The following is a 23,114-nucleotide window of genomic DNA, read 5'->3' as shown; positions in this document are numbered from 1 at the left end:
TCAAGGTTCAAATGATACAAAGTGAAAGGTCTTCCCTTCTCTATCCTACAGCCGCTTAGTTTCCCTCCACAGAGGCAGTTTCTTAAATGTCCTTCCAGAGGTTAATTTACCCATATGAAACAAATAGTAGGATACTATACATACACTTCTGTACTTAATATATTTAGAAAACCTTTCCATAAGAGCACAAAAGGACCTTCCTCAGGACTATTTTTATGGCTCATAATATACCATTTTATACAAGTAATTTATTTAACCAAATTGATACTGGTTCCAACCTTTTGTTATTACAACAGCTGCAGTGAAGGAACTTGTGTATACGTATATGTAGACTCTATTCCTAGAAGTAGGCTATTTGGGTCAAAGGGGGTGGGCATGTGTAGTTTTGATAGATATTGCTCAATTCTCCCTAAGTGTGTTTCCCCATATCTTCATCAACACCATGTTATCAAACTTTTTGATCTTTGTCAATCTGATAGGTGAAAAATGGTATCTCCAATTTGCAAATACCTTATTTTGAGTGGAGTGAACCTTTCTTCATAAGCTTAAGATATGTTTTCCTTCCTGTGTCTGTTAATATCCTTTGCCCATTTTTCTTATTGATTCATAGGTGCTCACTGTATTTTAGGAAAATAATGTCTTTGTCAAATAAGTTGCAAATATTTTTTCCCAGTTTGTTGACTTTTGACTTTGCCTAGGCCCTAGAGTGGTTTTTTTTTTTTGCCATGCAAAAACATTAGCTATTTATGGGATTGAATTTATCCATCCTTTATTTTTCTTTGATTCTGGATTTTGTGTTGTAGTTTGAATGGCTTTGCTCACTCAGCTTTGTTTGCTTTTGGGTTTTTTTTTTTTTTTTTTTTAGACAGGGTCTCGCTCTGTTGCTGGAGCTAGAGTGCAATGGTGTCATCATAGTTCACTGCAGCCTCCAACTCCTGGGCTCAAGCGATCCTCCTGCCTCAGCCTCCTGAGTTGCTGGGGCTACAGGTGTACACCACCACACATGGCTAAATTTTTTTATTTTTTGTAGAGACCGGGTCTGGCTATTGCCCAGGCTGGTCTTGAACTCCTAGCCTCAAGCCATCCTCCTGCTTTAGCTTCTCAAAGTGCTAGGATTACAGATGTGAGCCAGCATGCCCAGCCCCTTACTCAGCTTTAAAAAAAAAAAATCTCCCATGGTTTATTCTGTTGCTTTTAAGGCTTATTTTTACACTGCAATCTTTTTTTTTTTTTTTAAGTGAATAAGTACAGAGTTTAGTGGAGCCCAAAGCTTGAGGATGGCCACCCAGGAGCATAGAATTAAGTTGCCCTGAATATACACTCCCTATTGCAATCTTTAATCCATTTGGAATTCAATAAGGTATGAGGATGATAACATTCTTAAGAATTAGCACTAACTTTGGTTGTTATGGTCTGATCAACCTATTGTACAGATGGGAAGAAGAGCCTCACAGAGGGGAAATGCCTGTCCCCAAAATCTGCTCCTCCTCCTGAATTCCCTAACTCAGGGAGTGGCACCTCCATCCAGCAAGGTGCCAAAGTTCAACCTTCAACCACCACATGAGTCTGTCCTTTTGATTCTTCCTTCTAAATATTCACAAATTCAGCCACTTCTCTCCATTCCCATTTCTTGACCTAGTTGAGGCCTTGTATTATTGACACATCAGGGCTTTTGTATGTGCTGCCCCCTCTGCTTGGAATATGGCTGGCTCCTCCTTATTCAGGCCTGAGGCATTCTTTGCCCACCTTATCTCAAATACCCTCTGTCGTCATGATATTTCACAGCACTCACTATGTAGTCTGTAATTACCTTATTTATTTACTGTCTCCTCCACTAGAAAATTGTGCTGTTATCAGGGGCCACGTTTTTTGTCTCCTGCTGTATCCCTAGTACCTACAACAATGCCTTTCACATAATGAGTGTTTAAAATATTTATTGAATGAATAAATGAATGATCTCTTACCTGGATTACTTCAGTGGCCTCTTGATTCTCCTTTTTTTTTTTTCATGAGACTCAGGGGAATTTGAACTCTTCCTGTTGACATGTCAAGAACAATATCAAGAAGTCCTGGCTGGGCGCAGTGGCTCACGCCTGTAATCCTGTAGTCCCAGCTACTTGGGAGGCTGAGGCAGAAGGATCGCTTGAGCCTAGCAGTTTGAGGTTGCTGTGAGCTAGGCTGACACCATAGCACTCTAGCCCAGGCAACAGAATGAGACTCTGTCTCAGAAAAAAAAAAAAAAAGAAGTCCTGAGGATAAAGGGAGCTCCAAGGCCAACTGTGGGGCCAAAAGAATTGGGACTGTCTGGATTGGTGACCAGACAGGGTTAGGGGACCTGTCTTCTAAAGCCAGCTCTGCCAACTACTGTGTGATCTGGAACAACTCATTTCACCTCTCTCAGTAGCTGCTGCTTCTGTAAAGTGGTGATATTAACATCTCAATGATACAGGAAAGTTGTGAAAATCAAATGAAGATGCATGTATGAAAGTGCTTGTATACTGCCAAGGGTTATGGGCATAAGGAAGGCTTCTTTCTTCCCTTGCAGAAGGTGCCAATGTCTCCTTCCCACTTACCTTTAGGCTAGCCTTCAGATACAGGCAGATGCTTGCTGTGTCAGGACCGAGCCTCTCTTCTGCACGTGGCTGGACCGAGTGTCCATGGCACCTGCCAATAAGCATGGAGCTGGCAGGTGTTGCTTTGAGTTTCCATGCACAAGGACAGCAATGCCTGGCACACACAGGTTAATGTAAGAACCTTTTTCTTCTGGGCCTCAGTCTTCCCCTGAGGAAATTGGGCTTAATTACCTCATCTCCCAAGACACAAGACATTCATCAATATTATGGCAGTGGCTGTAGGTAGTCACAAGGTGGGTGGTCCCAGAAGAGAGGCAGAGGAGTCATGAAGCCTCAGGACTTGAGGTGTGCTCAAGTTTTGATTTAGGAGGTAATGCCTCTTTGTCTTATTTTAATTTCCTGGAGCCAAGGGTTCCTCCTTTAGCCATTTAAAAAAGATATTGTTTACTTAGTGGGTGAGAAGAGCTGTCCCAACTCCACAGAGACTATTGAGTCTGAAAATTAAAAACAATCTCCTGCACTTGTAAAGAATAGAAGAGATGATTTCAAGTCAGATTCTCTTTTGACATTATGCTTTGTCTCAGTTCCCTTTACCTCTGCTGGCCTCTTAAATGTTGGCAACCCCTAACTGGTCTTCGAAATTTAGAGGAAGGGAGTGGGTTTACTTATGTGAAATTCAGAGGCTGGGAATCTCTGATTTTCTCTTTCTTTAGTGCCTCCCTCCTCCAAATTGTCCCCTAACCTGTTGCCAGAGGGATTTTTCCAAAGCACAGTTCTGATCTTCTGGCTGAGAAATTTTTTGTTCCCTTCTGTCAACAGGATAAAGTCCAGATTCCTTAGCTGGGAATCATAAACTGCCACAATCTACTTTCTCAGCTTCAGATTGATTGACTTGATTTCAATGTAAGTTAATCAAGGAATTTGTATCACTTAGGATTAGGTTCAGTGAAACTCCAAATATTAGAAGCTTAAATAAGATAGAAGCTTATTTCTCATGTACAATAGCCCTGGGGTAAGCAGGTGGAGCTCAGGGTGTCAGGAAGCCAGGCTTTGATCTTGCTGCTGTCCTGTTTTTAACATGGTTAAAGATGGCTATACAAACTCCAGGAATTATGTCTGTATCCCAGCCAGGTGGAAGGTGAAGAAAAAGTACAGGATGCATGCCAGCTATATTTGAAAGAGGTTCCTAACAAACTGACACTGAATACCTCTGCTTACATAATGTGGGGCAGACCTTGTTAGCTGTAAGGGATGCAGGGAAACATTGTGTTTATTCCAGCCTACCATATGCCCACCTAAAAGTCATAGACTTTAATTTTAAGGAAGAGAATGGATATTTGGGGAAAATGAGAAGGTTCTGACATCAATGTCCTGTCTCTATAACTTTGTTTAATCTGGTCTCTTAGTCTGCAATGCTTGACTTCCTTCCCCGAGTAAATTATAATCATCCTTTAAAGACTAGCCAAATGTCACCTCCAGACCCCTAAAGGTGCAATGAATAATTCCCTTCACAGTTCTCAGGACACTTTGTGTATTATGCCGTGAGATCTCTAAACATGGTGTTATGGACCTTCCTCCCTCCTGTCTGCCGCCTCGTGGAGTCAGTGCCAGGGGCCCTGCTCCTTCACCGTGGCCATAGGTTGATTGCTCCCTTTAACCTCCAACCTGTGGATTCCCCTTGAAAAACCTAATTTTAACTTCTACTCCCATAGCCTTAGGGCAGCCTCCTCTCCCTCTCAGGTTGTTTTCACTGGCCCATGTTGACCATTTGTACAAATCACCTGTCCCACGTTGACCATTTGTACAAATCACCTGTCCCACTAACCTAGAGGATAGAGGTTAGAACAGGCAGGAGCTGGGGCTGATCCGGAGCCCCGGTGGAGAAAGTGGCAAATTTTACCCAGAGGGTACTGCCAATCCTCAGCCCGAGGCTGAAGCTGCATCCTTTTCTCCAGAGGACACACAAGATGCTCCCAAAGGCAAAATGATTATGCTGGGAGTCTGCGTACTCACTTGCATGCAATTAAACCTTCCAGAGCCAGTTTGTCCACATCATTCCACTGCTTAAAATCTCTCAGTGCCCCACAAGGGCTTCAGGGTAAGTCAGACTCCCTTTGTATCCCTTTGTGATCTGACGCCTGCCCACAACTCACCTCAGTTCTCACATTCCTGCCATGTCTAAGGTAGCAGTTGCATTCACCTCCAAACTCTCTCTCTCTCTCTCTCTCTCTCTCTCTCTCACTGTTGGCTTTGTTGGTACGCATTTTCCTGCTTGGTTTTCAGGATTCGCTGTGGACATTACTTCCTCTACCAATCCTTCCTTGACACCCTCAGGCAGAGCTGGGCCCGTGTCCTGCCACAGCCCTCTGAACACCTCAGTATCAGCGACCTCATCATTGCACTGTAATGATCTGTCTCTTGCACTAGGCTAAGCAACTTGAGGGCAGCAGAATATCTTTGATTGGTAATCCCAGCTTTAGGCACACACTAGGCACTCAATAAATACTCTCTGAATGAGGGCCAGGTAATAAGGGAGATATCCCAAAGTCTCTGTTCTTTGCTTTGGGCAAGTGGATCACGAAGCAAACACCAAAAAGTCACATAATGTCAAACTCTTCTCTCTGCCTGAATAAAGCCCACTCGTTTGTCAGGGCCCACCTTCAAGGAAGCCTTTCCTGACCCCAGGCCTAGGACGAGACCTTAGTACCTGCTGCATGTCTTCTTTACAGCGCTAATCACCAGGTAATTGCTGTAGGACTGTTTAATGCAGAGTTTCGTGGCAGTGGCACCATGAGTATTTGGGCTGGATACTTCTTTGTTGTGGGAGGCTGTTCTGTGCACTGCAGGATGTTTAACAGCATTGCTGACTTCTACCCACTACATGCCTGTAGCAACCCCACTCCAAGTTGTGACATCCAAAAAAAAAAAAGTCCCCAGACACTGTCAAATATCCCCCAGGGAGTAAAACTGCCTGATTGAGAACTGCTGGTCCAGTTAGAATGGGAGTTTCATGAGGCTGGTCCAGCTACCTGAGACCCCATGTCCTTAGTTCCTCAGGGCTTTGATGACCTCGCCCTGCAGTCATTCTTCTGTGCAGCTGATTTCCCCCATCCCCTGGACTGAGCCACACACTCCCTGAGAAGTGAGTCAAACCTTCCTTTCTATGAGAGTCTCCTCTCTGGGCTTATACCGCTTGCGGGCAGGGATTGCCACTTACTGGCTTCTGCACCTGCCAGTGCCCAGCCAGGCCTTGCTTTCAGGGTGGTCAGGAAATGACTACTGGGGGGACAAAACAAGGAAAAGCAGGGCAGGAGCTTCTTAGTGCTATGAGATGGCAGGTGCACAGTGACAGTCCTCCTTGACAGGGGTGACTTCTATTTTAAATTTTTTTATTTTTAGGAAGTTCAGACTTTATTAGGTCCCCTAAGGCTGGCCCTGGGGAAAGCCTTGGCTGCCTGCACAATCTTCCTAAGAGGAAGAGACGGTGAGGGAGGAGTAGTCTGGGGAGGGCTGGGCCCTGACCGAGGGGCCTGCAACCCGTCCCACTGACCAGCCTCCCCTCCTACTTGGCTCTGGCTCCTCTGGGATGATCACATGGTGAGAATCTGCTTTGAAGACACAAAGGGCTTCATGGAGGCTTCCAAGGCATGCTGGTAGTCCTGCAGTGGGACCTCGGCGCAGGCGGGGCCTGTGAGCTGCCCTTGGCGGATGAGATCGCAAAGTGTGAGGATCAGCGCCTTGAACTGGTCTGTGGGAAGTTGGAGGAAGTCAGACAGGGGACTAGCCACTGGGGCTTGGGGAGATGGCACATGGCTGCCCTGTGGGCAGGAATGGGCACTGAGCTCCTGTAAAGCCTTAAGAGCCTGGCTTTGCCAAGGATAGGGTGGCTGTGGAGGTAGCCTGGTCCCTGACTGTGTTCAGGACAGTGAGGGCCAGGGTGGGGACAGAGGAATATGGCAAGCGGCCCTAGGAGCTGATGGGCGGGCAGGCAGAGACGGCTCAGGCCCACAGAGCCTAACTGGGTGCAGCCAGGGTGCTGAATGGTGGGAGGGGCAGCATTACTTTGAGGCAGGGAAGCTGGAAGAGGCACAGGGAGGGAGCTGGGTGTGCCTGGCATGCCAACTGATGTGGAAAGAACTCGCTTTGCTCAGGGAAAGGAGCTCTCCCAGAGAGCCCAGGACTCCCAGATCCCCACAACATGAGGCCATCAACATCCTCTCCCTGGTCCTGCCTCCTGCTAAGGACCCAAAATGGTGCAGGCAGATGAGAAGTGAAGGCCTTGGCTGAGAAGTGTTTCTTCATAGATATAAATTCATTCAGCCTTCAAACCTAATCACATTTCCTGCTTAAAACACTTCAGTGGCTCCTCAATTGCCCTGAAGATAGAGTTTGAATGCTTTAAGTGTGTAATCTGGGCCCAACCCACCTGTCCAGCTTCCCAGCCCCAGCTCAGACCCAATGCTCCAGGTTGCTCAGAATCACCTGGGAGCCTGGAGAGTCGCGCTCTGTCTGTGATGGGCTTTTGCATGGGCTATGTTTCCACCACTCACACTAGCACTTTCTTCCCCTTCACTTGGATAGCTCCGTGTGGTTCTTCATTCACAGCTTGGGGTCACGCTCTGGGGAGCCAGTCCTCCCGGAGAGGAGCACGGTGTCCTGACTTGGGTTCCAGTCAGAGAGACAGTTCACATCCTGGCTGCACCACTCCCTAGGTGGGGTGACCTTGGGCAAGCTACTTAACCACTCTGAACCTCGATTTCTTCCTCTGTCAAACAGGGCTAACAAGAGTTTAAACTTAAGTTTAAACTGAGGCAGAGATTAGCAACTTGCCCAAGGGCCCACCACTGAGGCTGGGTAGAACCTCTACCCGGTAATGGTGGAGGCAGGATTTGAACCCAGGCAGGCAGGCTCCAGAGTCTGTCCTCTTCACCTGGCTGTCTTCCCCACTGTTGGCTCCTCAGGACGGGGGCAGTGTCTGTCTTGTTTGACATTGTGCCCCCAAGGACTAACCCAGTTTAGTCTAGTAACTATTTGCTGACTGCAGCTGGGGTTGGAGGCTATTTGCCTGGATCCTGTTGTGGGGCTGGGGACCCAGTCACTTCTCTAGGGCTCAGAGTGGCTAGTCACTTCTGCAGCCATTCTTAGGCACTGCCCTCTCCTGTGACCCTTGGCATTGGGGCTATCCACTCACCTGGACTGTGGTTCTTCTTCCACTGGGACAACCAAAAGCCCCGAAGTTTGAGATCCTTAAAAATGAGCAGGCTCTGTGGACATAGGAAGCACATACTGGGCTCTGAGGGCAAGAACTTCAGGCACCACCTAATGGCACAGATTCCCCTCAAGCACAGGGGCATCGCCTGAGTTTACACAGCTGAGATGTCCGGGCCCCTGTCTCCAGGCATGCCTCCCCGGCCAGCTTACCACAGAGGCTATGATGGGCTGCTTGGCCATCCCCCCATAGGTCACCATGGTTCCTCCAGGCCTGAGGAGTCCAAAGAGAACAAAGAGTGGGCACAGAGACAGAGCCCTTCTTGAACCTGTCACGGCGCTTCTATTCCAACCCTGAGTCCTAAACCTTGCTCTCAGAATCGCTGGGAAGGGTTCAAAAATACAGATTCATAGGCCTAACCCCAGACCTAATAAATCAGGAGGCAAGAATGTACATTAAAAACAACATACACATACACCCCACACACCGTCCAGACGACCTGGATGTTCAGCCAGGGTTGGGAACCCACTGATCTAACCCGCCCAGCCAGGCTTTAAGTGTTCCAAAGAAACACACTCTACAGAGAAGTGCTCAGGAGCTGAGTTCAGCGCTGGCTCCACTCCCACTTACAGGAGCGTGGACCTTGGACAACGCACTGAAAACAGACCAGACCTCATTTGCTCATTCTGAGGATCAACTCAATGAAACAGTCCTACAGACAGGCATGATGTGGACAGTGAAGGGGACAATGACAAGTGTCCTCTCACCACAGGAGATGCCTTGTTAGTACCTATTCTCTGATGTCCCCCCGCCCCCCACCAGCAGTCCAACAGGAGTGAGGCTCATAGAATTTTTAGAAGTTAATAAGCTAGACTAATCCCTGGCTCTTTTAAGAGTCTATTGATCAAGGATGACCTTAGGCACATTTTGGGACAGCATGAGGAAGACTTTGGAAACTACCAAGTGGAAGAAGCTGCTATGTGGGGCACATAACTATTCCTGAGGCTGCTGCGTAGTTTGGTGTTAAGTATCCTTCAACTGCCACCTGCTCTAGAAAGTAGCGCCTGGGAATTAGGCCCTCTCTCCTCTGTGTCCCCACTGCACTTGGTCTAATCAGACTCGCTAACATGTACTGAATGTCTGCTATGTGTCAGGCACAGTTCTAAGCATTTTACATGTGTTGTCTCTGTGAATCCTAACAGCAACCCCAAGGGAGCACTTTTATTTTATTTTATTTTATTTTTTTTGAGACAGAGTCTCACTCTGTTGCCCGGGCTAGAGTGTCGTGGCATCAGCCTAGCTCACAGCAACCTCAAACTCCTGGGCTCAAGCAATCCTCCCAAAGGAGCACTTTTAATGTCTTCATCTTGCAGATGAGAAAGCTGAAGCTGAAGCCCATCCCCTATTTGTACAGCGATTTGTACATCATCTTAGTGTTCCTCGGATTAACCTTCGGAGGCAGAAGGGATTTATCTCACTCCCATTTTACAGATGAAGGGGCTGAGGCCTAGGTCATTTTTCACGTATTACCTAACTTTTCAGCTAGTAAGTAGCAGAGCTGGGGCTTGAACCTAGCCATTCTGACTCTAACGCCTACACACGTAACCACCTAACAATGTTTCATCCACAGGCTGCCTGAGGAGGGCTGAAGAGGTGTGCTGTGGAGTCAAGCAAACTTGGGTCAAGCCTGGCTCTCCTGCTGACTAGACCTTAGGCCAAGTACTTACCCTCTCTGGGCCTCATTTTCTTTAAGTATAAAATGGAGACCGGACCCCACATCTAGAGGTTGTGGGAGGGGTAGGCCAAGCACTGTACAAGGTCTGGCACATGGTAAATGCTCAGTGATTCTCATGACAGCTCTTTGGCAACGTGACTCATCTGCCTGTCTAGCTTGTGCATTCTCAGAGGTTACCTTAGCGTCCCAGCCATCTCTGCACTTGGTATCTAGTGAGTGCTCGCACATATGTGTTAAATGAATCAATGTTGTTGAGAGGATTGTTGCTTTAGTTGGGAAGTGTCTTTTCAGGCCACCCTCCAGCTCCAGAAGTTTATATTAAAGGAAAGAAGAACGGAAGGACACGTGTCACTAACACTGTCAATGGTGCTTATCTCCCTTAGTGGTGGGATGATAGGTAACTTTTATGCTTAAGTTTTCCTTTGTATTTTTACATGCTTTCAAAATGTTTTGTAATAAGCATAATGTTACCTCTAAATTAGAATCTATTTTTAAAAGCTCATACAAATTTTAAAAGCTCATAAGCTAGGATTAAGTGACTTTTTAAGATGCCCTAGGTTATGAATCCCTGGCCATTTCCCTGTTGCAGACAGCTTTAGCAATCTACTTCTGGGGTCCCTTGGAAAAATAAAGCTGGACAGACCTCTCAGTAGTCTACAAAGGAGGAGGCTGAGAAATAATTGCCCCGATAGCTAGATGACTTTGTTCCTACTCAATGTCGTGCTGACCTGGCCTTGGCTGCCATTGCCACTGGGACTTGGTCACTTGATGGTCCTCCCAGCTAAAGATCTGGAGAACTCCAGCGAGCTGGACCCGCAGGGCTGAGGGACTTACGCTAACTGCCGCAGCAGCTCTGTGGAGCTCTTCCCGCCGACACAGTTTAGAGCAAGCCGTGGCTGGGGCACGTCCTGAAAAACAAGGAACCTGCAGTGAGGGAGTCACCTCTCTACATGCAGGGTCTGAAGCTTGCCACAAACAGTACTTCCCTGGCCGGGGTTGTGTTAGGTGGAGGGAGTGAAGAAAATGGGATGTTTGTGCCTTCAAACTCGCTTTTTTCTCTGCCTAGGAAGGGCCTTTCCTATTGTCCATTTTAGAACCTGGTTCAAAACTCAGTTCCTCTGGGAAAAAATAGGCAAAGAGCATTTATGCTCAGTTTCAATGGACTTCAGCTCCCTGAGTGTGCCTCTTGTCAGTACTTATGACTCAGTTTAATAATAATAAGCAGTGCTAATCTACTGCTTCAGAGTTTGTAAGAGGCATGTGTTCTTGAGTGAGTATATGTCTTTGGTCCTTCCAGATAGTTCAGTGCAAACAGGCTGACAGGATTTGGTCACCTAATCGTGTTGGGGGTGGATGTTTCAGAAGGTTAAGAGGCTTTGAGTTGAGAGAAACCTGAGGCCAGTCCTGACTCTACCACTTCTGACTATGTGGTCTCGGTCAAGACCTTTATCTCTTCTGAGTCTTGGTTTCCTCATCTATAAAACAGATAACAACTCCTTTGTAGAGCTTTTGTGGGGATTATCAGATATAACATAAAGCAGGTGCTTAGGAAACGTTACTTCTTTTCTTTCTCTTCTCTCTCTGTGCCTCTGTTTCCCAGGTCCTCTTCCTAACTCCGGGAGTCATACCCACTGTGACACCACAAATGTTTAAAACTGCAAATCATACAGGGTTTCCTAAACTCTCTTTCTCCTGCCTCCTTCACAGCATCTGGGCGCTTGATGCTGCTCCAGCTAAGGGGAATGGGCTTTGCCTGTCCCAGAAGAGGAAAGGGAGGTTTTCAGAGAAAAATGAGGGTGCCAGTTCCCAGCTTTTCTTTTTTTTTTTTGGAGACAGAGTCTCACTTTGTCACGTGGGCTAGAGCACAATGGCATCACCATGGCTCACTGCAACCTCAGACTCCTGGGCTCAAGTAATCCTCCTGCCTCAGCCTCCTGAGTAGGCCTACAGGCGTGCACCATCACGCCTGGCTTATTTTTTTCTATTTTTAGTAGAGATGGGGTCTCGCTCTTGCTCAGGCTGGTCTCAAACTCCTGACCTCAAGCAATCCTCTCACCTCAGCCTCCCAAAGTGCTAGGATTACAGGTGTGAGGCACCGCACCTGGCCTCCTAGGTACCTTAAAGATGTTTTTCATCTCAGGCCTTCTTAGCTCCTCCTCTGTGACGACGTGCTCAGCCCCCAGACTCTTGAGTCTTTCGGTCAGTTTCTGGATGTCAGGTCTGGAAACCAAACACAATCCAAGGTCCCTGGTCACACCTGCTGGCTGTGTCCACCAAAGGCTCCCTGGACCTCTCCCCATAGCTGTGAAAACCCACGTTTCTTTTTGCATGAAGCTGGGATTGGGTTTAAGCCAGGTCTTGAGCAGGGATCAGCCACCTAATTTCATCAGGCTGCAACAGTTTCCTCACAGGCACAAGACAGCTAGACTGGGTGGCTTCTACAGCCCCTGCAAGCTCAAGGATGCTAGAAACCATCTGTGCCATCTGAGAAGTCAGTTCACTTCCTGATTTCTTCTACTGAAACGACAAACTCCATTTCCTTTGCCCCCTCTTTTCAAGGGGCTCTTCCAAGTGTTGTGCAAACACTCTAGCCCAGGAGTGGCTCTGGGCCTCTTTGGCTAAGGCAAGCAGAATAATTTTTGTTAGCACAGCTGAGGGGATGGGGAACTGAAGCGAGATCAATTCTCCTACTAAGACTGGACGTCCAAGACAGACACAGCCACATTTGTGGACAACGAGGCTTAAAGGAACTGGATGATATGATGGAAACAGTAAGTGAGGAAACAAAATCTGCCTCTGACTTGCTGTGTCTTCACGAGCAAGTTGCTTCTTCTCTCTGAAACTTGACAAACTTGCCCCCTCCCTCACATCTATATTTAGTGCACTTTAAAGTACCACACAAATGCAAAGGGAAAAGAAAGGGCCTTGCGTCAGACAGTTCACAGAAAGAATAACATAGTTCCGAACATTCCCAAATATGAACTACGGTTTTGAAAACAGGGGGTTGTCTCAAGTCAAGAGTCTCAAAAACTCTTAGCTGTTCAGTAAGGGCAGTTTCCACCTCCTTCCTGCCCTCTTTTTACATTTGAGATTCACTCATTCTATAGCCAAAAGCCACCTGGACTTCATTCCTGGGGGCTGACTCATCTGTCTCGGCTGCCAGCGGTTAGTGAACCATAAAGGCGCCAGTCTATGGCTATGCAAGGGCGCCACCTGGTGGCCACATGGGCAGGTGTGAGGTGGAAAGGCCCAAGTTGTGGTCTGGCATTAGGCTCCCCACGTACCTGTCTCGGACCACGTTGATGGTTCTCAGGCCCAAGGCTGCAGCGATCTGGATGACTGCTTGTCCCACTCCACTGTTGGATGCATTCTGGATGACAGAATCCCCTGTGGAGCCAGGAAGAGACCCAAGTCAAGCCCTGTGGGTCTGTAATGTGTCAAGGGTTCCCAGCCTGGGATTCTATTATAGGGCAAGAGATGGAGTCCTCAGGCTCAAAAGGGCCCGAGACCCCAGCTGCTGAGCCATCTCAGACCTTGCACTGTTGCTCACTGTTCCCCTGGTGCCTCCCAAACTTCCACAACACCCACGATGCCTCCCAGGACTTGGCGACTCAGCAACTACCGCGGACATAATTTAGACCCTGCTATGTAAAGGCTTTATATCCTTCATCATCCTCCCAACTCTTATGTCCTCAAGTCTCTGCATAGGTTATTTCCTTGGTTTTCAATGTTTTCTTCCTTCTCTTTTCCTTCATTTTGAAATCCTATATATCCTTTGAAGCACAGCTCAAGTGTGCCTTCCTTTATGAAGCTTCCTGGATTCTTCCCTCTACATGCGCCCATGGTGCCCTTGGGCCTCTCTGTTAATGCCATGGCCTGCCTTGTCCTATACTTGCTGTGTACGGTCCATTTCCATCAGTAGCTTGCAGCTTCCTGAGGGAAGGGCCATGCCTTATTCCCCTCTGTACTGTTTAATAAAGGGGCACTGCCTTGAAATGGTACTAGAGCCACACTGCACAAACCGGCAGCCCTCGAAACAGGGTCCTATTAACAGTTTTATGGTCAAAGCCCAGGTGTAGCTTTGGAATCAGCCAATAGAGAAGGCAGTGTGGCATGTTGGGAAAAATGTGGGTTCTGGAACAAGATGGACCTGGGTGTGAGTCCCAGCTTCACAGATGACTGTAACTAAATGAGATGGGACAAATCATGACCTTTTTGAACTTCAGTTTCCTCCCCATAAAACAGGAGTCCTAGGATCATCGATCAGGGAGCCCCTCATGAGAGTGAAATGCATCGTGTCCAGGAAAGTGTTCTGTTAACTTTGAAATGCCATCTGGTTTTTGAGCGGCAGCAGGGATTTCGCAGTGGGCCAGAACTAGAGGCCGAGGACTTCCTGGAAGAAGAATGCCCGTCTTCCTTAGCCAGAGGTCAGCATGCAGGCTGTCACCCCTTAGTGGATTATGACTCAATCTAGTAGGTTGCAAGCAGCCTTTTTTTAAAGTTAAAATTGAGGAGAATATATAAAAAGTAACGGTGCATCATTGTACATAGTAAGGGTAAATATTGTTTCAAGAAACTTTGGTTTCTATTATATTAATATATATCTTCACATATGTATATACTGGATTATAATGTAAAATGTAATTCTTACTATGAATCAAGATCCTAAGTTTAACACTGATCTAGCTCATGCCACATCAGCGCTGAGGCAGAAAAGTAGAGAGATGCACAGTGGGCACTTACGCTGGGTGGTGTCAGAACCCTCAGATCTGTCCACCACAGCTGCAGCCCAAATCAGAGGTGCTTAAGGGGATGAGATGCAGGCGACCAAAGTGTCTGCTGCACTGGGACTCCAGCAAAGGTCCCTGGTCATACCTACTGGCTTTCTCCACTGATGGCTCCCAGGACCCTCTGCCACAGTGGGGAGAAACCATGTTTCCCTTCATGGGAAGCTGGGATAGGCTTTTAGCCAGGCCTTGGGCAATGGTTGATCACCCAATTTCATCATACTCCAACAGCTCTTGGCCTCAGATTCCTCACTGGCATGAGAGAGGTAGCTTGGGTGATTTCTACAGCCCCTGCCAGCTCACAGATATGCATAGTGTGCAGGGGAAGCCGAGGAGGTCAATGGCCCTTGGGGCACCCCTCAAGCAATGGGGGATGAGAGTCGGTGGAAAACTGGCCCAGCCTCCTGTTGTTTAAGGGTTAATTCTGCAGTAGGTTCGATGAAGATCTTCAGAGGGTCCCCAGCAGGACTGAGCAATAGTTGCCCAGTGCAGCACCAGCCTTCACAGGCTCTGCCTCCATCCGTCTCACTCTCCCTACTCGGCTCACTCCTGCTTCCTGGGGTCACTGCCCAAACGTTGCCCCCAGTCCTGCTTTCAGGCTCTGCTTTCAGGGGAGCCCCAACAAAACACCTGGCTTTGTCATTTACTCACTGAGTGACCTCATGCAAACAGTTTACCTCTCTGGACCTCAGCTTCCCCGTTTATAAAAAGGACGAAGAATAAAAGCAGCTGCACTGTATGCCGGGAACTGTGCTATGTGCTAGGTTGCAGTGTTCCATGAACCTCGGGGCTCTTTATTCTCCACTTTACAGAGGAAAAAATCCGATGATGTGAGAGGTGAATTCACAGTTAGGAAAAGGTGAAGCTTGAGGTCAGACCTGGGTTGTCTGCCTAGGGCTTGAACTCTTAACCAGCGGTGATGGCGACCTCACTGCACTGCTTTGAAGATTTAACGCACCCAGTGGGGATAATGCCTGTGAAGGCGCTTACGTGAACTGGAAAGTGCTACGTAAATGCTGAGTGGGATTATTAACACTAAGTTCAGCGTTTTACTGAAAACACAGAGGCTGTGCCTGTCTTGTCTGGCTTTGTGTCCCTAGAGCTTAGCCCAGCTCAACACATTTTTGCTGAGTGACAGAATTCCATCCCAAGCTCTAGGGAATGTGACCCCTTAGCAGTTTTCAAGAGCGTACTCCTCATGAGGTTTCAGCATGTTTTCTAGGAACCAAGCTAACATCTTTCCAAGTGAAAGCTACAGCAACACACTCACCCAGGTTAGGGGACCATCACCCCCACAGACCCCTCACCGGCAAGTTCCCGCGGCCTCAGGGTCAGGATTTGGGCTGCGCCCCAGTTGGGAGACCCGGGCCTGCTCTCCCACTTGCAGGTCCCTACCTGGCTGCAGCTGCTCAAAGTCCACCAACATCCTGTAGGCCGTGCAGGGATTGACGCTCAGGGTGGCAGCACTCTGAAGAGGGATGTCACTTGGAACTCCGATCAGTGCTTCCTCGCTGAACACAGCCTCAGTCCGCCAGGTTCCTGAGTCAGGGGATGAGCCCAGGATCACAAGGAGGGACCCTTCTGCACACCCAACCCCAGCTCACCCTCCTCAGTGGATGGGCGTCTAGGACAGCAGACTCTGAGTAATGCTTAGAGGAAAAAAAAAATGGAAGTTCCTTTTCGTGTCTTTGAGTTCTCATGATAATTATATAAGGTAGCCTGTTACTCCCATTAAAAACTGTGGTAAGGGCAGTTCAGAAGAGGTTGCCTCTCTGAGTTACCATTAGATTTCACTAAGTTTACAGTGCAGGTGGCTAATGACCTCATACTACTGCACTCTGGAGGCAAACTACTGTGGCAGCATCACCACCAGGGCAAGAGAAGCTGAGAAAGCCCCCTTTCCCTGCGCAGCCCTCATTCTGCTCATCCAGGGCAGGCTGGCTTGGGTGGTCTTATGGAAGAACGCATGAAAGTAGAAGTTACTCTAATATGTAAATGATACCAGCAGGAACCGCCTGACTCGCCTCCTTCAAGAGCTGTTGTACAAATCAAATGAGATATGGGAAATGAAAGAACTCCGTAAGCTGAAAAGGAATGACCACAAAGCTCCATCCAACATTCTAGTTCCAGACAAAAGAATCACAGAATGTTAATACTGGGAAGGCCCCTATCGAATATCAAGTTTGAACTCCTCATGTAACAGGGGAGGAAACTGAGGCAGTGACTTGCCCAAAGCCACCTGGCTGATCTAGGCAGACTTGGAGGTGGAACCTGGGTATCGGGGCTGCCCCCTTACATCCTGTGCCTACACTGGCCAGGCACTTGAACCACACACGTGTTCCTTACTTTCATTCTAGTGGAGCAGAACAGGTGAAAACAAGCAAGCAGATACAGTAATTATAAGTTACAAAGAGACAGTAACAGTGAGAAAATTACCTTATTTCTTAAAATTTTTATTTTTTAGAGACAGGGTCTCATTCTGTTGTCCATGCTAGAGTGCAGTGGCACGATTGTAGCTCACTGCAGCTTCTAACTCCTGGGCTCAAGTGATCCTCCTACCTCAGCTTCCCAAAGCACTGGGATTACAGGCATGAACCACCATGCCTGGCCAAGAATTACTTTCTCTTTCTCTTTCTTTTTTTTAAAATTCTCACCTATTTTATGTGGGACAATTGGCTGACAATTACTTTAGATAGGAGTCAAGAATGGCTCTTCTGAGGGGTGACAAGCTAAGAGTGAGAGGATAGAGATGCTAACCATTCAGAGAGCGCGCAGACCGTCCATGCCGAGGAAGAAGCGTATGCAAAGACTCGGAGGCAGGACAGATAGAGGAATGGGACGGGAAGAATCCACACGGGAGGGAGGGCAAAGAGTGATGGGAAGAGTGGCTTGAGATGTGGCTGACGTGGCAGGGCCAGATGAATGTCAGACTTTCATGATCGTGCCCCACAGTAACCGTGAGTTCCATGTCGATTGCTAACATATACATATATGAATATACATGTAACAGAAGCCTACGTTTCATAGAACAATATTTACTCTTACCATATATGATATACTCTATTTTTTATTCTACTCTGCTCAATTTTAGTAAAAAAAAAAAATGCTGTTTGCAACCCACTAGATTTGTTTCACTAATGGGCTACAACTCATAGTCTGGAAACACAAGGCTCAGCTCAGGGGTCATGGTATGGAGGAGAGTGGATCTTATTTTAGTGAAGGGGAAGCATCTAATGATCTTTAAGAGGAGGATGGGGTGATCTGATGTAAGCTTTAAGATCACCTGGCCAGGCGCAGTGGCTCATGCCTGTACCCAAGAGCCTAGCACTTTGGGAGGCCAAGGCAGGAGGATTGCTTGAGGCGAGGAGTTTTAGACCAGCCTGGGCAATAGTGCGACTCTGTCTCTACAAGAAATAAAAAAATTAGTTAGGCATGGTGGCACATGCCTGTAGTCCCAGCTACTTGGGAGGCTGAGGTGGGAGGATCTTCTGAGTCCCAGAGTTTGAGGTTGCAGTGTGCTATGATGATGCCACTGCATTCTAGCCGGGCAACAGAGTGAGATGCTGCCTCAAAAAAAAAAAAAAAAAAATCACTTTGTTGTTGGGTAGAAAAGACTGTGGGGTGCAGAGGGGCAGGTGGTAGTGCGAGGCCAATCAGGAGGTGTTCACAAGGGTCCGGGTACGAGATGATGGCTGCCTAGACCAGGACTTTGGCAGGGGGGGTTGAGGAAGATGGATTCAAGTTTTGTTTTGAAGACAGAAGCAACAGGATTTAGTGAGGATTAGGTGAGAGGGACAGGTCCACGCTCATGCAGGCAGGATCCTGTATGGCGAAGGGGTGAAGATGATGGGCCTCAGAGTCAGACAGGATCCAGCCTTGGCTTCGCTATGCACTCACTACATCACCTTAGGGAAATTGCTTGGAGCCTTCTTGGCTCAGACCAGTGGCTGTAGTGTCTCAGGGGCTCTTGGCCTACACTTCCGAAGCTCTTGGGTATGCCCACTCGCTAGCCAGTTGCTGGGATTCTAAGAGTATCCTGCCACCATGTGGTCCAGCTATGGGAGGTAGGGGGCAGCCTAGGCAATTACTAATTGTGCTGCAGGAGGCGGGAAACGATGTGGGCTTTAGGGACTAGCAACTGAGGAGGGGAGGCAGGAACACTCTTTATTAAGGGCTATGTCAATCCCACAGTAGGTCTGTGGCTGAGAAAATCAGAGACTGAGAAGTTGAAGGATTCCTCTGGAATCCAGGAGGTGCCTTGGCATTCTCTGGGCTTCACCCATCTTGGTCTCCAAATCTTCACAATCGTCTCTCCCATTCATCTAAGCTAACATTTACTGCACTCTACTCTGCACCACATGCTTGGTGCAGGGCTTTCTACGCATGAAATCAAGGATGTTTTCTAATTCCCTTTATGTCATGACAATAGAAATCCAGCCCCTGACGTGGATTTCTGGGGCTTAGCAGTCCCTAATCCTCTTCTCAAGAGAGTCTGGGTGGGAGGGGGGCAGTGCCCATGGTCATCGACAAGGGCTTTCAGGGTTTTAAGTAGAAACCCTTAGGCTTTGGAGTTGGAGAGACTGGCTCTGCCACTCACTAGAGTGTGACTTTGAATTATCACTTCACTTTTTTTGAGTTTCAGTTTTCTTGATCTATGAAATACAGAGAGTAGCACTTATGTCGTGGTGTGAAGATTAAACTAAATGACATTTGTACAGAGACTATCACTGTGTCTAGTACACAGTAGGTGTGTAACACGTGTTGCTTTCTTTTATTGATCCTGATTCCCAGGCCCTAGCTCTGAGGACACCCATTCCTCACTCATGTGCCACTGACCTTAACCACCTCCATCATCTAATGTGGGGGTCATCTAATGTGGGGGTCAGCAAACTATGGCCCGTGGGCCAAATCTGGTTTACCACCTGTTTTTGTAAATAAAGTTTTATTGGAACACAGCCATGCTCACTTGTTTACGTATTGTCTGTGGCTGTTTACAACGGCAGAGTTGGGTAGTCACAACAAAGATGGTACGACCTGCATAGCCTAAAATACTTACTGTTTGGCCCTTTAAGAAAAAAGTTTTCAATTGATCTACTGCATACAGAAGTTGAGCATTTGCAAAGATCACTGCATATATTCTCTCAGTTGAGCTGCAGAAGAGTTTGTTGAGATTTGCAAGGCAGTGACTATTAGCTCCATTACACAGATGAAAAAACTGAGGCTCAAAATAGTTGTGACTTAAACAAGGTTATACAGAGGAGCTGGAAGGAGAATCTGTATCTGATTCCCAGGCCAGTGCTCCTTCTACTGACCTGTGCTGCCTCAGGAAGGTTTAGTGTATTTTCCAGTGAGAAAGTCAGTTGGCAAAAATCCGGCCACACTCTCTGGCCCAGCCTTCCCTGAGACTGGCTGCATGAGGGAAAAAGCTGGCTATGGGTACAGCAACAGCTGGGCAGCTCAGTACCATGAAAAATAAACAAGATCTGGCCAGTTGAGGACTTACATGTTTAATGGTTGCCATTCTTACTAAACTGCAGTCTCTGTGAGAAGACCATGTCTGTTCACTGCTGTACCCGAGTTCCCAGCATGCTTGCAGATACTCGCAAAATGTTTACTGAATAAAATAGGTTAATTATAGTCCTCACAATTATAAAATCCTCATCCTATCCAACTGGTATGCTGCTTAAAAGACCCACCTTTTCTCCAGGGAGGAATCCCTGTTCTGGCCAACACCACCACATATACAACGACCTGCAAACGTCCTTTATTCTTCTCCTCTCCAAACTGAAAGTATTACCAAGTTGTCTTACTTTAGTAGCTCTTGAATCCACTCCCTTTTCTGCAGGCCCAGGGCACTGTCTTGTTCAGACCTTTGTCATCTGAAGCCCAAACTGTTTGCCTGCCTCCTCACTGGCTTCCTGCCTCCACACTCTGCCTTTCCCGACCAGTCTCTGCATCGCACAAATCTGATCAAATCATTCCTCTCCTGAACTCTCTATCGGGACCCCTCTGCCTGTGGATGCAGGCTCTCCATGTCCCAGCCTCCGCTGACCTCTCCAGCTCCATCTCGCCTCTCCCACTAACACCCACGACCCAGTCACACTGAGCTACCTGTCTCTGACGGTGCTGTGCCTTCTCTTGCCACCTTACCTGTGCACATGCTATGCTTCCTGTCTGGGAAGCCCCTCCTCACCTAGCCTATTGGCTGCACTTCTAGTAGGTTTTCCAGACTGAGTTCAAGTATTATTTCTTTGGGAAGCCTTTTCTAATGCTTCTCAAGATAAGGCACTGTCAACTTTGTGTGTCCACCCTGTGATTACAGCACTTGTAATATTGTATTGTATTAAGTGTTGTTTTTCTATTCCCGGCCTCCCATCCCAGCCAAGAGCACTCTGAGGGCAGGAACTGTGTCTGATCCATTTTGGTGTGACCTTCAGTCAGCACAGGGACTGGCCCAAAGCACGGGCATCAGTACTTAGTAAGTTCTTGCAGCTCTCAATCTGCTCAGATGGCTGGGCTCTTTCACTGCCAGGTGGGTGTAGGAGAGGATAGAGCCATTCTTGACAGCTTCCCTGATCTCAGAGAAGCAAAAGAGCTTGAAGGAGACCCCAGTTATTGTTTTGTTCTGTCTAGTATCTTTTTCTTTCTACAAGTGCTCCTACCTAACCTCTGGGGCTGTCAACCACAAGGCCCCACCCTCTATATTACAGAGGTGGGCAAGACAATCAGAGCAACTGGAGTGGCCCAACCCCATCTCCCAGGTGATGGGTTCGAGGCCCACCCGGGGCCATTCTGGTGGATGGATATGGTTGTGCTGGACATGATTGTGGAGGATGTACTCATTTGTACTCATCTGAGAACATCTCAGGATAATATAAATCTCAGGCTGCTGGTGCCATCTATGAGAGGTATGTCTCAGAGTAGATTTGAATCTCAGCTCCACCACTTACTGGCTGGGTAACCCCAAGCAATTTGCTTAATACTTTACGTTTATTGTTGTATCATCTGCAAAATGGGACTAGTAATGTATTGACCTCACATTGTGGGAATAATTGAGTTAATATATGTAAAGTGCTTAGAATGGTGCATGGCACAAAGAAAGTGGCTAATAAATATCTGTTGCTATGATTATATCACTATATGGGGAGATCCCATCTGAGAATTAGTAAGAAAAAGAGCTCTGACTACACTGAGTTCCTAGATCCAGCTGAACCTGAAGCTTTCCATCTCTTAGACTTCCCAGTTCCACAAATCAATTAACTGCTTCTTCCTTTTCTTTTTTTCCCCTTCTTTTCTTCCCTCCCTCCCTCCTTCCTCCCACGTTTCCTTCCTTCCTTGACATAGGGTCTCACTCTGTTGCCTAGGCTAGAGTGCAGTGGCATCATCACAGCTCACTGCAACCTCAAACTCCTGGGCTCAAGTGATCCTCCTGCCTCAGCTTCCCAAGTAGCTGGACCACAGACGCACACAACCATGTCCAGCTAATTTTTTTATTTTTTGTAGAGGCAGTTCTCACTCTTGCAGATTGGTCTCAAACTCCTGGGCTCAAGCAATCCTCCTGCCTCAGCCTCCCAAAGGCTGGGATTACAGGCATGTGCTACCACACCTGGCCTATTACTAAGTCCGTATACTTGCCTCCAGTAGGAGTGGCAGCTGAGCAAGGAGAGCAGAATTCTGTTTCTTTGCTCTGGGCGTGATGTACCTGCATTTCCATCTCCTCAGGCCCACGCTGATTGGAGCTATAATTCTCTGCATCCCTATATCCCTAAATTCCTGCCATATGGGGCGAGACAGTACAAATAAGATAGTCCCTGCCATCCAGGAGGTTCATATCTCATTGAAGAAATCTCTAAACCAATAACCAATAATAGAGGGAGTGCTACAAATTCACAGGAAGCAGAGGGCATTTCTGGCTCCTATGTGTGTGCATGTGTATGTATGAGAGAGAGAAACAGTCGTGGGGAAGGATCAGAAAATTCCTCATGGAGGAAGCTTCACTGGACTGGACCTCTGATGCATAAATTTTGTTAGATAGGGATGAGCCAAAAATCATTTCATGTGGAGGAAGTAAAAGGAGTAAAGACACAAAGGTGAGATTGGGAAATGGTGGAAAATCCCTTGTAGCCTCAGCAGAGGGTGGGGATTGCATGGGTGGGGATTGCATGAGGGAGAAAGTAAGTCCAAAAGGTAGACTAGGGCCATATGGGGTGAGGCCCTGCAAAAATCAGCCTAAGGAGTAGGATTTTCTTTGACATATAATAAGTCATTGCTGAGTTCAGTCCAGTGTTAGGACCCTCTGGGTTATAATTTACAGAGACCCAACTCAAACTTGCTTTGGAAAAACAGACAAATAAAACCTGCACCGCTTAGTTACACTGAGCCAATGAGTGGACGTCTACAGAGTGGGTGAAATAGAATCTGGAAAAATGAAAAGGCTGCTGACACCTGGAGAAACTCACCCAAACCGGCATTTGCTGGAATCACCCAGTCTCCTGGCTTCAACCTAGTTACCTTGCTGCCCACGGCCACCACCTGTCCGACACCTTCGTTCCCTCCAACAGCAGGCAGCTTGGGAAGGAGGCCGTAGTTTCCTGAGGGCGAAGAGCATAAAGGGTCAGCCAGTGAAGTCTGGGCAGTGAAAGAGCACGGAGTTTGGACTCTGCCTGTGACTAGCTGTCTGCCTAACCAACCTGGAGCCTTAGCTTCCTTGTCTGTATAGGGGGATAATACTCTTCCGTGTTCATGGTGACTACGGGGATCAGATAACATACAAAATGAGCCCAGCATGTCGCAGGCACTTCACAATGGTT

General features: G+C 47.5%; 1 protein-coding gene across 1 annotated transcript in view; it reads right to left on the bottom strand.

Moving 5' to 3' along the window:
• Positions 1-5,943: 5,943 nt before the first annotated feature.
• The window catches only part of MECR (mitochondrial trans-2-enoyl-CoA reductase), a 29,798-nt gene continuing 12,627 nt past the window's right edge, over positions 5,944-23,114 (bottom strand). The window contains exons 3-10 of the mRNA XM_012645972.1: positions 22,764-22,895; positions 15,700-15,843; positions 12,802-12,904; positions 11,635-11,737; positions 10,352-10,425; positions 7,995-8,055; positions 7,765-7,837; positions 5,944-6,321 (exon numbers count right to left, since the gene is read on the bottom strand). Of these exons, the coding sequence (XP_012501426.1) occupies positions 6,164-6,321; positions 7,765-7,837; positions 7,995-8,055; positions 10,352-10,425; positions 11,635-11,737; positions 12,802-12,904; positions 15,700-15,843; positions 22,764-22,895 (848 nt within the window). The 3' untranslated portion in view covers positions 5,944-6,163. The remainder of the gene's footprint in view (positions 6,322-7,764; positions 7,838-7,994; positions 8,056-10,351; positions 10,426-11,634; positions 11,738-12,801; positions 12,905-15,699; positions 15,844-22,763; positions 22,896-23,114) is intronic.

This window comes from Propithecus coquereli, unplaced genomic scaffold (assembly GCF_000956105.1).
Source record: "Propithecus coquereli isolate 6110/MARCELLA unplaced genomic scaffold, Pcoq_1.0 Scaffold239, whole genome shotgun sequence".
Classification (NCBI taxonomy): domain Eukaryota; kingdom Metazoa; phylum Chordata; class Mammalia; order Primates; family Indriidae; genus Propithecus; species Propithecus coquereli.
Note: the sequence above shows the minus strand (reverse complement) of the source record. Positions and strands in the feature narration are given on the sequence as shown.